General features: G+C 56.5%; 5 protein-coding genes and 1 non-coding gene across 6 annotated transcripts; 3 read left to right on the plus strand and 3 right to left on the minus strand.

The window, feature by feature from the left end:
* Nucleotides 1–1,589: 1,589 nt before the first annotated feature.
* On the minus strand, nucleotides 1,590–3,495 carry VTJ04DRAFT_4921 (uncharacterized protein; the record flags this gene model as incomplete). Its single annotated transcript, XM_069362980.1, has 2 exons — nucleotides 1,590–3,229; nucleotides 3,297–3,495. 2 exons carry the CDS (start codon nucleotides 3,493–3,495, stop codon nucleotides 1,590–1,592), a joined length of 1,839 nt encoding a protein of 612 aa, XP_069219872.1.
* Nucleotides 3,496–3,845: 350 nt separating this feature from the next.
* VTJ04DRAFT_t56 lies at nucleotides 3,846–3,956 on the plus strand. Its single transcript has one exon. It is a non-coding gene; the product is annotated as a tRNA-Leu (tRNA).
* A 1,595-nt stretch (nucleotides 3,957–5,551) lies between these two features.
* VTJ04DRAFT_4922 (uncharacterized protein) lies at nucleotides 5,552–7,058 on the plus strand (the record flags this gene model as incomplete). Its single annotated transcript, XM_069362981.1, has 3 exons — nucleotides 5,552–5,884; nucleotides 5,944–6,173; nucleotides 6,227–7,058. 3 exons carry the CDS (start codon nucleotides 5,552–5,554, stop codon nucleotides 7,056–7,058), a joined length of 1,395 nt encoding a protein of 464 aa, XP_069219873.1.
* Nucleotides 7,059–8,310: 1,252 nt separating this feature from the next.
* On the minus strand, nucleotides 8,311–10,206 carry VTJ04DRAFT_4923 (uncharacterized protein; the record flags this gene model as incomplete). The annotated part of the gene is made up of 3 exons (XM_069362982.1): nucleotides 8,311–9,411; nucleotides 9,480–9,795; nucleotides 9,875–10,206. 3 exons carry the CDS (start codon nucleotides 10,204–10,206, stop codon nucleotides 8,311–8,313), a joined length of 1,749 nt encoding a protein of 582 aa, XP_069219874.1.
* A 660-nt stretch (nucleotides 10,207–10,866) lies between these two features.
* Nucleotides 10,867–12,282, minus strand: VTJ04DRAFT_4924 (uncharacterized protein; the record flags this gene model as incomplete). Its single annotated transcript, XM_069362983.1, has 3 exons — nucleotides 10,867–11,064; nucleotides 11,136–12,080; nucleotides 12,139–12,282. 3 exons carry the CDS (start codon nucleotides 12,280–12,282, stop codon nucleotides 10,867–10,869), a joined length of 1,287 nt encoding a protein of 428 aa, XP_069219875.1.
* Nucleotides 12,283–13,101: 819 nt separating this feature from the next.
* Nucleotides 13,102–13,776, plus strand: VTJ04DRAFT_4925 (uncharacterized protein; the record flags this gene model as incomplete). Its single annotated transcript, XM_069362984.1, has 4 exons — nucleotides 13,102–13,143; nucleotides 13,229–13,293; nucleotides 13,355–13,579; nucleotides 13,653–13,776. 4 exons carry the CDS (start codon nucleotides 13,102–13,104, stop codon nucleotides 13,774–13,776), a joined length of 456 nt encoding a protein of 151 aa, XP_069219876.1.
* Nucleotides 13,777–14,931: the final 1,155 nt, after the last annotated feature.

Below are 14,931 nucleotides of genomic sequence, written 5' to 3' on the forward strand. Positions count from 1 at the left end.
CCTCCCCCCGCACTTCACTCCTGTTCCCGACACTCTGGAACCGCGAACCCAGAGTTGGGTCCAGATAATTGGGCAGCATCTGAATGAGACGCGGGCCAATCACCACCCTTTTCTTCGACATACCACACACCAACCAACACATGCCACAACATTAAGGTTGTTTGTTGTGCCCGGCTCCGGCATTGAGCCAGTGGAATGTTTGGGTGTGCTGTGCCGCAGATGTGCTGGTCCGGGCCGCTCAGGTAGGAGGGGGGGGGGGTGTTCGGGCAGAGTTGCGGTCTGCACAACAGTGACGCCACGGCGTGCTGCTAGGTGGCGTGGGGTGGTGTTTGGTGAGCCCAGTTTGATGGGACCGGCCAAGATAGGTTGACTCGGTTGAGAATATCATGAGGATTTGGGTGTTTGTTGAGGGGATGAATAGTTGACCTGGACTGGGTTGATATCACACACTCAGGTATATGGGGTACTGGCAGAGAGGAAGTTCGGCCTTTTCCGTCGTTGATGACAACCTGCGATGTTTGGGGGTTTCGGTGGTTTCATATCAGTCCAAGAGAGACAGCCTTTGGGTGCAGCTAACACATCAAGTTATCAACCAGACCATCTGGGAACTATGGACTACCTGACGGCTATGAGACGGTCTTCCTCAAGGTGCCCGGTTTTAACCAAGTGATCATTGGGGCAACCTGAAAGTGAAACAAGCTGACTGAGCGAGTAGTCAATCATTGAACTGTGTTGGGGATTAGCTTGGGATTTCATCAATGGCCAAACGTAGAGGAATATGAGGACTGAGGACTCGAAACCAAGCATCTTGTCTTAGCATTGATAATGTCAAACGATCCATTCTGTAGGTTCTGACGCCCAACTTGAGTGGGCTTTGATCGATTATGGCTTCTTGCCTCGTTCATTCTGGTACATGCCAGATCAATGGTCAAGCTGGCCCGGCCCACCCGAATTCCCAGGAAAGATGGTGACTCTATCCGGCTGGCCATAGTCTAATAGCAAATGCAGACTGTTGTGAAACAGCTCTTAGAATCATATGAAGGGCAACTGAAGATGGCTCCAAAGCCAAGGTATCAGTAAGATGGTTTGACAGCAAAGATTCTGCCATCAGTCAACTAACTCAACTCTTTGGCGCATTGCAAATATGACTTGGAACTGCTTGGGTCGTCAAAAGCATAGAACACAAAGTTAAGACATTGCTATCTTGCTAACATGAGGTGAGAGCTTTGAGTCAATGATGGCCAACAACAATCCATACATTGTTCACAGACCCTGCCCCCCTTTGAGAACTAAAACACTTCGCACGATCCCATGTAAAAGAACGCCCATTAGGTTCAGCTAGTTTACGCCCTTCAAGGTCAGCCAACAACGTGCCTTATCACCTGGAGCTTGTGATTTTCATCACCGCCCTTGAACATAACCACAACCCCCGATGCGCTGGCCAGAGCAAGTACTCTCACGGCTTGCGTACCTTTGAAGGAGAAAGGAAAGAACATCAAACTAAATCAACAATAACCATACACACACCATCCCCACAACACCAAAACATCCCAACCATCCTGTCCGGCGCGGAGAACTGGACCGGATCCCTACTCCTCCAACATTCCTTCCGGCGCGCGGAACTGAACCGAAATCGCCTGTCCCAAGGCCGCCGCGCGATTAGCGCGCCGACCCGCAAACGCCCCGGCGCCGCTATGGGCACGGGCGTTCAGATACGCGGGCGGCTCGTCAATGGCGTCGCCCTGCGCCCACTGCTCGTGACGCTGCGGGTTCATGATCCCCATGAGCCGCGTCGTCACGTAGAAGCGCCCGAGCACCTCGGGCTCGCCCATGTTGACGTCGGACGCGGCCAGGACCCAGACCCAACGCCAGGGTCCGCCGTCGTTGTTGTTGTTATTGTTGGCATGGCGGGCGGACTCGATGGCGTCGCGCGATCGGATCTCCTCGGCGAAGGCGGGGCCGAGCGTGGCCGGGTCGGGGACCGCGTTGGGGGGCGGAGGATGCGCGGCGGGTGTGCGCACGAGGTGGTAGAACTCGCCTTTGAAGCGCACGGCAGGCTCGCGCCCGGGACCTGGAGGTTGGGGGGTTACGACGAGGATCTCGCCGACGCGGAGGACGAGGGTTGGCTCCGGGCCTGCGGCGGGAGGCTGGAATGGACTGACCACGCGCAGAGGATCGCCGACGCAGACCATCTCAGCGCCGAGATAAACGCCTCGGTAGGCTTGGATCAAAAGAGCGCCATCCGGGGTGCTTCCTTGGGAGATGGGGCCAAAGGTGGAAAAGATGTCATTGATTGCACGGGCGCCCATCTTGGAAGCGTCGAGACCGAGGAGTTGACGGGCGCTCTCACGCCTCGCATGGTCCTGTTCGAGTGCAAGGCGCTCAATGTGGGCCGGCCAGTTGACGGTGGCGAATTGTGCGTTCTGGAGGTCTGGACTGGTCACGTTCGGCACGCTGAAGGTGAGGAAAGGTCGCATAGATTGGCAGTCCTTGATGAGGGGATGTTGTTCAAGCCGAACATGACCCAATGGGGCGAGCTGGAAGAGATAGCTCGAGTCTGGGAGACCTGTCGGTGCAATGTTGGCAGCCGATGGCACGATGGCCAAGATGACGCCCAGGCGCCAGGCCGTATGCCGATACCAGACGAGCTCGCCGACGCGGAAGACATTGGTCCAGCTAATGACGCCTGGCGAGAGCGGAGGCTGGGCCTGCTGGATCTGTTGATGTGGCTGAGCTTGCTGCAGCTGTTGTTGCTGTGGTTGGAGCTGCTGCTGAGGTTGAGGCTGTTGCTGGGGCCGGCGCACCTGCTCCGGTTGCGGCTGAGGCTGCTGGGGCTGTTGGGGTTGAGGCAGTTGTTGTTGTTGCCCTTGGCGTGGCTGCTGCGGAGTTTGTCCCTGCTGCTGTTGTTGATGTTGTTGCTGCTGCTGCGGCGGCGGCGGCGGCGGCTGGGGTTGCGGCTGGGGCTGCACTTGGACCATCTGAATCCGCCCGCTCGAAGCTCTGATACTGGCAAGGTACTTTTGGCAGAGATCGCAGGGACAATCCCTATTGTCGGTCGAGTTGCTCACCAGCCATAGGGCGTGGTGAGCAAACTCGCCAGGGGCGCGATAGACGGCCTTGGGTCCATGGGGATGGCCGTACAAGTAGTAGTCTCTGGAGACTCCGTCCTTGCGGAGAGAGCGACGCAGCTCGTAGCCTTTAGGGAACCCGGCCAGCTTGTACTGCCGTTCTGTTGTTGCTCGGTCAGACGCGATCAGACTCAAAGAAAGGCCTCAAAAAGAGAGATATCAACGTACTGTCATCCCTCGGGCCCAGCTCCCTCTGCAGGTGGCCGGCGACAATGACTTCCCACCTCTCGCGGGCGGCGACGTCGCTGCTGTCATCCTCGTTGAGGGGGAAGTTGTCTAGGTTGGTATATCCTTGGCCATCGCTCCTCGTGATGTAGATGGGCCAGTAGTCGGAGCCGTCGTCGTCGGCTCCCCCAGAGTGTGACATGGTGTTGGTCCACTTCGCTTGTTGACGTTCATTTGTTGGCGCCAGAGGACTTGGGAGAAGCATGACGTCACGTGGAGATCACGTGTTTACGCAGCCGTTTGTTTTGCTTTGTCTCCCTTTCCAGTTAGTCCACATACCTATCGATAACAACCCTGGGAGACAAACCCTCTCGCGGAAGATTCAGCTTCTTCAGCTTCTTCGCTGCATCCACAACCTCCACTCCACACCTCTTTTTAGCCCCCCCCAGAGAGCTTCTGGATCAACAACTCGACTCCGCTGCGATGTGACAAAATTCCCTCAGGTCCGCAGAAAATTTCTCGTCTGGAGCCCGGTGACTCAACAAGCTTCAAGGCAAGTTGGCCGAGCGGTCTAAGGCGCCACGTTAAGGTATAACCTTAATCAAGATCTTCCCAAAGATTCCGTGGTCCGAAAGGGCGTGAGTTCGAATCTCACACTTGTCAAGATATTTCTTTGGTCTCTCCAAAGAGAGGCTAAGGTTCGTTTTTTGCTTTTTGTTGACGTTTAGCTTTTCCAGTTTCTACTAGGTACGGAGTAGTCCTAGGTGAGACGTGGAAAGAGACGCTTTGTTCATGGCTTGACAGGAATTCATTCTTCACTCGGTTCTATAGGACAAGACATTTGGATGCGGCTTCATCACCAACACAGCAGCTCTACTGGCTCCGTAACACCACCAGTGAAAAATATTCTCTTAGAGCTGGCAGTTTTTTTTATCGTCATTTATATTATTTTATTTATTTATTTATTTATTTTTCTTAATCCCGAAGCCCTGTTTCGCTTGCCACTGCCGTTCGTTGGGCCGCAATCGAATAAATGGCAGACAAATTTTCGAGCAAGCACTGCATCAATCAAAATTTTTTTCAACGTGATCCAACAAGTGTGTCCCGTGGCTTGTGTGTTTCGTTGGTGGTCGCAGATGCCAGCTTTGCTCTTCGACTCGCCCTGCAGGCACCAGCAAACTTGTTGCAGTTTGAAACAAGCCAAAAATATCCCGGAATCGCAAAGGATTTGTCGCGATGCATCATGGTCAACCGTCCAAACTCATGGCATCTCTTCACCAAAGAAAATGTCCGGAGTTTCAACAAACTGCCCCGTTCCCAAGCGAAGTCAGTCAAAGCGATGCTTAACAACGGCTTTGACATTGCTGTGTTCGGCGCATCCACAGCACAATGGAAGTGAATGCAGCACCTGCCGAAGGTCAATGGAACGCGGACAAAAAACCCAACTGGGCACACCAACCGGCGGGTGCCATCTCGCGGGCCGTTGATTCTGCAATCTCCAGCTGCATCTCCCATTGGCGTGCCTGGCCCAGCCCCTGTGCAGACGAGTCCACTGCCGAGATGAGACGCCAGGAACCAAAAGACGGCCAGACCCCTGATTGGGCCGCCCCATGAGGCTATCGGGATGGACCATCACGCCCCATCGGCGCCGCCTGGGTCCGGTTGGGTCTGGACTCTGGCCCCCAGGATCTGACTGGCGAGCCCCAGACACCCGTGGAGCCAAGGGGCTTGTTGCCAGGCCCAAGCAAGGAAAAACAGGACCAAAGACGGTGGACGGAAACCACAGAAGCGGGAGAAACCCCCTTGCTCCGGCTCAGAATTCTCCTGGTGGCCTGTCATCGCGCCTTTTCCGCTCTTCGCTGACCACCTTGTCTGTCGCTTTTTCCTCACTGTCCGCTCCATCTAGGACGTCCGCTCTTTTCTTTTTTTCCACCCTGTCGCTCGTTTGTCCTCCGCCTTTTCCATCCTGACACCCTTTCGCGTCTCCATCATTACGGTTGCTGCGTGGTCGTCCGTCCAACTCGTCGACATCCAACGCGCGCACACCACGAAAAGGCTCATCGGCTGTGCCTGTCCACGCGCTCTTTACCTACCATCGAACCATCAACCACAGAAGAGATTATCGCGCGAACCTGACGTGACACTGCTGCGCTGTGTTTGACTCGACTCTCCGACGCCATCACGCTCGTCTCTAGCCGACCGTCTGTCTGTCTCACTCCAATCGCTCGACAGCCAGCCCGTTCGGCCACAGAGACAACATGAAACTGTCAACACTCCAAGCCGCCCTCGGGCTTTTGGCCGCCCAACCAGTTGTCGCGAGCATCGGCCACCGGCACGCTCATCAACACGCGAGGCGCCATGGCCACGGCCATGGCCACGCTCATCCATCTCCCAAGCAAGCGCGGAAAGCCGGCTGCCAGCTCCCTGATCACCCAGATCTTGTCCGTGTTCCCGGCGCCATGAACAACGGCTTCGCCATGAGCCCCGATGAGCCCTGTGTGGATGGCACGTGGTGCCCGATCGCCTGCAAGTCCGGGAAGGTCATGGCGCAATGGAAGCCGGGCACCACGTATTCCTATCCCGAGTCGATGGTGCGTTGCTGCTGCGGTCGTTTTTTCTTGCGCCACGGTATAAGCTGACAGTTATGCAGTATGGCGGGTTGTATTGCAATGGCGGAACTGCTGAGAAGCCCTTCCCCAATCGGCCGTATTGCGTTGACGGGACAGGCACTGTGAAGGCCGTGAACAGGGCCGGGAGCATTGTGTCGTTCTGCCAGACTGTCCTGCCCGGCAATGAGGCCATGATTATCCCAACAGATGTCGACGACGTCGCCACCCTTGCGGTTCCAGGGCCGGATTATTGGGCCGGTACTGCCGCGCAGTAAGCAACCTCGTTCCCGCCGAGCTCACAGGAGGCCACTAACGCATGGTCAGCTATTATGTCAACGCTCCCGGAATTTCTGCCTCGAGGGGTTGCATCTGGGGTACGCCAGATGAGCCCATCGGCAACTGGGCGGCGTATGTTGCCGGCGCCAATACCGTATCCGACGGCACCACCTTTGTGAAGATCGCATGGAACCCAGTGTACCTCGACGAGCCGCGGTATGCCAACGTCAAGCCCACGTACGGCCTCAAGATCGAGTGCCCTGGTGGTGGCTGCAACGGTTTGCCTTGCGGCATTGACCCATCCAAGCACGACGTCAACCAGGTCCAAAGCCCCGTTGCCGCTAACGGCGTGAGCAATGCTGCCTTCTGCGTCGTGACGGTCCCCAAGGGCCAGACGGCCAACATCGTTGTTTTTAACACCGACGGCTCTAAGGGCCCCGGAGGCGGTGGCGGCGACAAGAAGAAGGATCCTCCCAAGCCGCCGAAGCCCTCGCCCAAGGAGCAGGAACCAAGCAAACCCGAGGAGCAGCCCCCCAAGACTACCAAGGCCGTCGAAATCGTCACCACCGCTGCCAACAATGACACTACCACCTCCTCGTCCAAGAACAACAGCACCCCGTCGTCGTCTTCGTCTGCGTCCTCCACGACCACTGCCGACGACTGGATGGGCGGTGTCTTCCAGGAAGTCGACGCCCAGGGCGACACGACGGTGGCTGCCGGTCTGTCTAGGGCAACACCCAATGCTGTCACCGAACATCATGCCGACGAGGTCCACAGCGCCGTGTCGCCGACCTCAAGCAGCGAGGGCGCTGCCGCCGAAGGCGGGTCGGCGATTGCTGGGTTGGTGGTCGCCATCGTGGCTGCGGCGGCGCTGATTTGAGCGCATTTTTTTTTTTCAGTTTCACTTCGCCTTCATTCTTGCTTCGTTTCGATGCCATGCGTTTTTGTGGCTGGCAGCCGGTTGTTTACACCGGCATTCGATATTCTCTCGGTCCAACTTGGTTCATCCGATTCGGTTTCGATTCGACATAACCCTCCGACGGCGAGCCAGGCTTTTGCGGTACAACCTTCAACTCGTCAACTTCCCGATCGACCTCTTTTTCGTCTTCGGTTTCTTGTATAAACCTTGCCATACATACTTACCCCGATCGCCGTGGTGTTTTCCCCTCGGCGCTAGTGTTTATTTGTTGTTGATCGGAGGATTGGACCACAACATCGTCACCGACAACAGCGTTTGCTTGCTTCTTCGACCTTCCCTTTTTTTTGACTTTCGATTCGACGCAAAGCCAACTCGCCTTCGACTTCTTCGACTTCGGTTCCGGACATTACATTCCTTCGATTTTTTTTTCTCTTATTGGTTTCTTGCGGATTCTTCGCGATATACCCCCATTGGAGTTTTCGTTTCTTGGTCACGGGCCGTCATATACGGTCATTGGTGTGCGCATTTTTGGTTCTTAGACGGGTTTTCATTTCTGCGTGAGCATTTTAGGTGGTTCGGTTTTTCTGGAAATATTGGTTAGTTCATGAAAGACTACGGCCTGGATGAGAGAGGATGACATTGATGGGGGGTTAATGGCCCGCTCTGGATCTGGGATGGTGGCACATTTTTTTGGGTTGGATAAGGGGGGAATCAGAAAAAACCATACGTACGTAACCTAGGGATCTGACCGCCCTGGCTGTCGGGTAGAGTCGCCTAGTCAAATGTGAAAAATGATTGACGACGACAAGGACTGGTGATAGTATGTTGCGTACTGGAGAGAGAGGGAGTGAAGTGACGCGTACCAGCGTGTTTCTCAGGGCCAGGTAGTCTGTCTTGACTGATTCACTTGGAAACGAAAGGGACATAGGTAGCGTGTCTAATGTGGTACAAACACTCCTGGGCATGATGCCTTGACGATAAGATCTGAAGGGATACCACATCCGAAACCTCATCAATTCCAGACGTACGTTGTGACACCAAACAATTAAGATTTCTATCTCACACAAGCTCCAGGACCATTCCTTCACTGGGCCCAAAGTTCCCTGCATGCACAAAATCCGTGGAGTACCCCAACCCAACACCCTCCTCCTAAAAAGAACCCAAACATCAAATCCACAGACGGTGTGTACGTCAGGTACGTACCGTACTCATCTCACCCGGACCCCCTCACCCACCCAGGCACCTCATCCATCTCCCCCGGCGGTTCGGCGCCCTCGTTCCCTCCATCACACGCCTCGACCGCCTCCTGCCACGCCTCGCGGAACCGTTCCGACAACGCCTCGTACGGCGGCGGCCACCCCGCCGCCACCGCGTTGCCGCCCTTGCGCTTGGCGCCCTCCACGGCGAACCGCTTCTGCTGGCGCGCGACGAACCCGTTGAGCAAGCCCGCGTAGACCAGCCCGGCGACGACGGCCTCGATGTTTTCGAGATCGGGCCGCCGGTTGCCGAAGATGAGGCCCTCGGAGGGCATGAGGCGTTTGGGTTGGCCTGTGGGCGGGGGGATGAGTTGCCATGTGGTGCCGGTGGTGGAGGAGGAGGTGGTGGTGCCGTTGTTGTTTGGGGTGTTTGGGTTGTGGAGGTTGTTGGCGATGGCTTTGAGGAGGAGGGGGTTGGTTTTGTGATGGTGGTGGTTGGTCGGGGATTTGGTGGGGACGTAGCCCTCGAGGAGTTTTTGGACGTATTCGGCGGCGACGACGACGTCTTCGAGGGAGAGTGAGGCAGCTTTGTTGGCGCCTCCTGCTCCTCCTGCGTCGGCGCTGGCGGTGTTTGAGCCTTGCCAGGTGATGAGGAAAATTTTGCGGGTGAAGGAGCGCCAGACGAGCGGTTTGAGACGGTAGAGGAGGGTGAGGTAGAAGCCCCGGTCCCAGAGCCAGTCGCGGCTTTGGTTGAGAGCTTGGTGAAAGGCCACAAAGTTGCCCGAACGGACAGCTGAGCAGATGGGGACAAATATGTCGGCAAACCCGGCGGCTTCGGGCCGTTGGAGAAGGGCCCATGACGGGAAGCGGCCGAGGAGGAGGTTCGCGGGGATCCAGTACGTGAGGATCTGCCGGCGATGTTTTTGGAAGCGGGGAGGGCACTGTCGGTACGCCTCGGCCAGGCACATTTCGGCGCGTGGGTAGTGCCCCGTGTCGAAATTGAAGCGGCCGAGGTAATAGAGAAAGGTGACACGCTGGGATGCCGGGTATAATGAGAGAGCAGGGCCGCTGGTCGACAGGTTGGTGAACATCTGGACGGCCAGGCGTGACTTGTCGCACTGAAAAGAATGGAAAGGGTCAGCTAGCTCCTTGGGCAGTACGCGGAGAGGACACGCCGGTAACTTACCGCGAACAAAAGTTTCAAGGTGAGGTTGGCAAAAAGATAAACCGCCACCTTCTTCCCCTTTGGCGGTTGCCACCGGGTGCTGGATCGGTCCGTCAGGCAAGATGTGAAGATCTTCTGGATGATGTCGGCCGCCATTTCGACGATGGACTTGCGCTCTCCGGCCTCGTCGCTCGCCATGTCGCCTTCGATCTGCGCCAGCAACTCGGGCTGTCGATTCAGGCCCATAACCAGTTTCGACAGCGATTCCGAGAGGGACATGCTGGTTGGCAACAACATGACGCCATAGGTCGGGTTGGCGAGCGCGTTTGCGCAGGAACTAGCAAGAAATGAGCGTCAGCATCAAGCATGGACAACAGCTTAGATGGGGATGAAGCGCATGGAACGAGGCCGCATACATGACCAGATCGCTGAGGCGAGAATGGAGCCTCACGAGGTCCTCAAAGTCGACGTCACGCCAGTAGGCGAGGTACTCCTTGATGAAGGAGTTGAAACCCGGCCATGGCGACCCCTTCCCCTCGGGCACGTCGTCCTCCTCCGGGAGGCACTTCTCAACCAGCTTTTCTAGCGCCTGCGAGTTTTCCGGAAAGCTGGCCTTGAGCTCGGCGGCCATCTCGAAGTAGATGTTGTTAACATCATTTTCGACAAGCAACCAGTTGCGCAGTTCCTCGCCATTTTGCTCCAGGACGAATCCCCGAATACTAGTCAGGAATTGAATCACAAGACTCATCGTGTCGCGTCGAGGTGTGAAAGGGCGATCAGATGGAATTAGGATGGTGAATCAACCGGAACCAGATATAGTAGGATATGAAACGAAAAAAGAAGAAGAGTGAGATGATGGATGATGATGAAAAGAATGTTTGGGCCGCAGAAACGTCCCAACACCCTTCATCCAAAATTAAGTACGCCTTATTATCGTCGCATTATTTTCTTGGCCTTGAGAAAAGTTGGAGATAGCAAACGATGGGTATTGAGGACTCTGGATTTCGGTATGGCCGTCAAGGCGTTTTCTGCATGGGCTTGATGTCGTAAGAAAGACAAAGCAAAGAAGCACTGAATGAGATGCCAGACGCGATGAGCTGTGTAGACCCTAACCCCGAATTTTGCATGATCCACCAAGACCCCTGACGTGGGACTAGGCTCGTTCATCGCCTTTCATCCAGACTTCATTCCAGCCATGTTGATTTGTCTCTTTTTCATACCCTATGTCCTCACCGACTGAACTTGATGTACCCAATCCGCCCCCCAAACCATCCAGATCCGTCATGACAGAACCACGAAAACAATATCTGAAGCATGCTACCCGCGGACGCCGAGACCGTGAATCTACTTGTACACGACACTGTCGGCTCACTTTTGTATCCTGATCCTATCCAATCCCGAATCCAGCCTAGATCGACTCGATCCTCTGAACAACCATTGCCGTCGCTGCGCCACCGCCGTTGCAGATGGCCGCAACACCGTACTCGCCAGGCTTGAGCTGATGGAGCAGAGTCACGAGGATGCGTGAACCTGAGCTGCCGAGGGCGTGACCAAGGGAGATGGCGCCGCCGAGCGGGTTCACCCGTGCGCCTTCCAGGCCGAGGATCTGCATCGCGGAGAATCAGCTGGGTGTCCGGAGAGATTTGCAGTTTTGTTACGGATGCTGTGGGTCCTCACCTTCTCGTTGGCCTTGATGACAGCGGCAAACGCCTCATTGAACTCCCACACCGCGACTTGGTCCTTGGTAATTCCGGCGCGCTCGAGGGCGACAGGGACGGCCTTGGCAGGGGCGATGGGGAAGTCGATGGGATCGACGGCAGCGTCGGCGGAGCTGCAGATGCGGGCGAGGACGCGCGAGCCGGCGCCGTACTCGCGGGCGATGGCCTCGCTGCCCAACACGAGGGCGCTGGCGCCATCGTTGAGAGTGGACGAGTTGGCCGCCGTGACAGTGCCGGTGCCGTCGCGCACAAAGGCCGGCTTGAGAGTCGGTACCTTGTCCAGCTTGATGTCCAGGTAGCCCTCGTCAGCGGTGACAACGGTGTCGCCCTTGCGGCCCTTGACGGTCACGGGGACGATCTCATCGGCGAAGGCATTGGCTTTCCAGGCGGCCTGCGCCCGCTCGTATGACTGGATGGCGTATTCGTCCTGGACCTCGCGGGTGATGCCGTACTTTTTGGCGGTGTTCTCAGCGCAGTTGCCCATGTGGATTTGATCGTAGACGTCGGTGAGGCCGTCCTTGATCAGACCATCCTCCATCTTGACGTGACCAAAGGCAGGCAAGCCGCTTGCGCGAGGGACATAGTAGGGCACCCTCGACATGTTCTCGAAACCACCGGCGATCTGGGCCTCAGCCAGACCGAGTTGAATGTTCTGCGCGGCGAACGCCACGGCCTTCAGGCCGGAGGCACACACCTTGTTGATGGTGATGGCTTCAACCGTCTTCGGGAGACCGGCAAAGAGGACGGCTTGCCGCGCGGGGGCCTGCCCGACGGAGGCCTGAAGGACGTTGCCCATGTAGACATCCGAAATCTTCTCGACGGGAACCTTGGATTTTTCAAGGGCCGACTTGATGGCGACGGCACCCAGCTCGGGGGCGCTGATGTTGAGGAAAGAGCCATTGAACTGCAGGCATGTCGTCAGTGATTGGCATTCGGACGGGTTGATTGTTACTTCAACACACCTTGGCCGTGGGCGTTCTTGAGCCGGCAAGAATGTAGGCGTCGCGGATCTCTCGCCTCAAAGCGGACTGCGTCGAGAATAGCCGAGCCGGCCCGGCCCGGAGCTTGGATGCGGCGCGCATAGCACCCCTAACTTGCCTTGCCATGGCTCTTTTGGAGGTGGAAATGGGGAGGCAACAAAAAGACAAACACGGAGAGGACTGAAGAATCAAGGCACGAGGAGTGTAAGAAGAAAAACAAAAGAATTCGGCAGGTCCCGGGCGGGCTGCCCCTCGAGGGGCCGGCCTTGTCTCTGGCACATGACGGCCGAATCCCTGCGGAGCGCTGCTTCGGCTCGGCTTGTGACGGAGCAAGCGAAACGGGCGGGCGAGCGGGCGGAGTGTGTGGAGGTGGATCTCTCCTGCATCCGGCCGCCACCTCCCGCTGGAGAAGCTTCCAGGCGGGGAGAGGCTGGATTATCTAATCAGGCACGTGCCATCCCCACTTCATCCCTCCGATCGGTCGCCGCCAGTTCCGCATTTCTGCATAGTAGTAATGTTGGAAATGCTCTTGGGCTACGATGCTACTTACTTGGTTGTTGATTCAGATTCATAGCAACACAATGCAAACATGGATGCTTCCAGGTTGGGAAAAAGGACGAGGACATTTTGCCTATGAGATGGTTGGTTGGAGAAGCGGGGATCGCCATGATCCCATTTACGCGACGCGTGTTTGAATGGGGTTTTGCCTCGATAACTCGATAAGACAATACCGCTATCTCGAGGCTCTTCCGCCAAAGGGCGGCAGCTTATCCGGCGCCCATCTCTCGCCTCCGAACGTTGTCCATCTCCCTTCTCTCCAGATCGTGCCGCCCAACCTTCTTTGCCATCAACAGAACACATCCACCATCTGCGCATCCCAGCCATACTCTCGAGAATCTTTCTGTGCATAGCGTGTTACCGCCCTTCTCGGTTTTCTGAGCCAAAATGTCGACCGCTGCGCGCCGCCGTCTGATGCGTGACTTCAAGGTGCGCCGTCCGCCCCCGATACGCATCCGATGGAGGTGGCATGCTCTGGCTCAGGGGAAACAACACATGCTAACTTTGACTACAGCGCATGCAGACGGATCCGCCTGCTGGCGTCTCCGCCTCTCCAGTGCCGGATAATGTCATGACCTGGTATGCGGCCTTTCTGCGTGTTCCATGTTGGCTCCGGCGGCTAACGCGATGAACTCCCCAGGAACGCCGTCATCATCGGCCCGGCCGACACTCCTTTCGAGGACGGTACCTTCCGGCTCGTGATGCACTTCGAGGAGCAGTACCCCAACAAGCCACCATCGGTCAAGTTCATCAGCCAGATGTTCCACCCCAATGTCTATGCGACGGGCGAACTGTGCCTCGACATCCTCCAGAACCGCTGGAGCCCAACTTATGACGTCGCTGCGGTCCTCACAAGCATTCAGAGGTGAGTTGTGGGCATGCAGGGACGCTGTGGAGCAAATATGCGAGGAGCGGCGATAACTGACCATGATCCCCAGCCTGCTCAACGACCCCAACACGGGATCGCCGGCCAACGTCGAAGCATCCAATCTGTACAAGGACAACCGCAAGGAGTACACCAAGAGGGTGAGGGAGATGGTGGAGAAGAGCTGGGAGGACTAAGGACGTGATATAGCATGGGCAACGACAAGCATATGAGGGGAAGGCGTTCGTTTAGCATGGAGTCTCGGCGTTCTTTGTTCCTTTTTTTGACCAAGCATTGAGCATATGTCTGGCGTTGGAGAACTGCGGGGATCTTTTGGGCCGGTTCTGTTTTCAAGGGACGGGAGGTAATGAAGCCAGGCCGGGTTGGGGTTCATGGGCCCGGGCGATGAGTACGACAGGACAAGGTTTCACGCAGCAGGCCTACCTCCCGAGTACACAGTCGTGCCCAGGATCCTGCCTAGGTAGACAGGGGAATACAGAAAGTAGGTAGTTTATACCATTATGTCCCGTTCAAAACCTGTCGTTGTATTTCGAATGGAGGTGACTTCGGATGTAAGTATTCTTGGTCTCATGTCTGGGCCATCCATCTCATCTCTGGTCGGCTTTACGAGTACGGACACCAAGTTCCTCCCAGATCCTTTGGGTTCTTTTAACGCCCGGATGCCGGGAACAAGCCGGTTGACAACACTCGAGGTCGTTGTCGTCCGTACCTGATGTGCGCATGAACGGCAATTAATGACTTTGATGCTGGTCCACAATGCGCCGTTGCCTTTGCCCGCTGGCAACCAGCTGGAAAAGCCCAGGCGGGGCATCCACTCCGGCCGCCAAACCCCAGAAATTGGCTTTGGATGGGAATTGTCTCGTCCTGTCCGGCCCGGCTGTCGTCAACAACTACTACCTTACACCTCCGTATGGGCCGGGGCGCGAAGTTGGCGCGTCGTCATACAGTCATCCCGCCAGCCGACAGCGCTCAACTGAGCCTCACCGTGTGACTGACAAATGACATGCACGGGCTGCCAGAAACCAACAAATCCACCAAAGAGACACACACTCAGCTCCGCACTGGGACTCGATAACTCGGTGCACCCACATGCACCTAAGCCCCCTAAAGCCACTAAAGTGTTGTCCAGGCAGTGAACACGCCGCAGCCCCGATCTCGTCCACCCGCTGCCACGGTACCCCTGACACCGCCTTTGGGCTCCTCTTGTGCCCCACCACGGACCCCGATCATTCTTCTTCCTCTCCCTCCCCTCGAGCAACTGCATGACAAAGCCCACAACATTCTGGAATCCCGTTTCAAGTCTCTTTTGACCCGCAAGGTTTCCCGCCCTG

The sequence above is a fragment of the Mycothermus thermophilus genome (assembly GCF_041956435.1).
Source record: "Mycothermus thermophilus strain CBS 625.91 unplaced genomic scaffold VTJ04scaffold_3, whole genome shotgun sequence".
Classification (NCBI taxonomy): Eukaryota; Fungi; Ascomycota; class Sordariomycetes; order Sordariales; family Chaetomiaceae; genus Mycothermus; species Mycothermus thermophilus.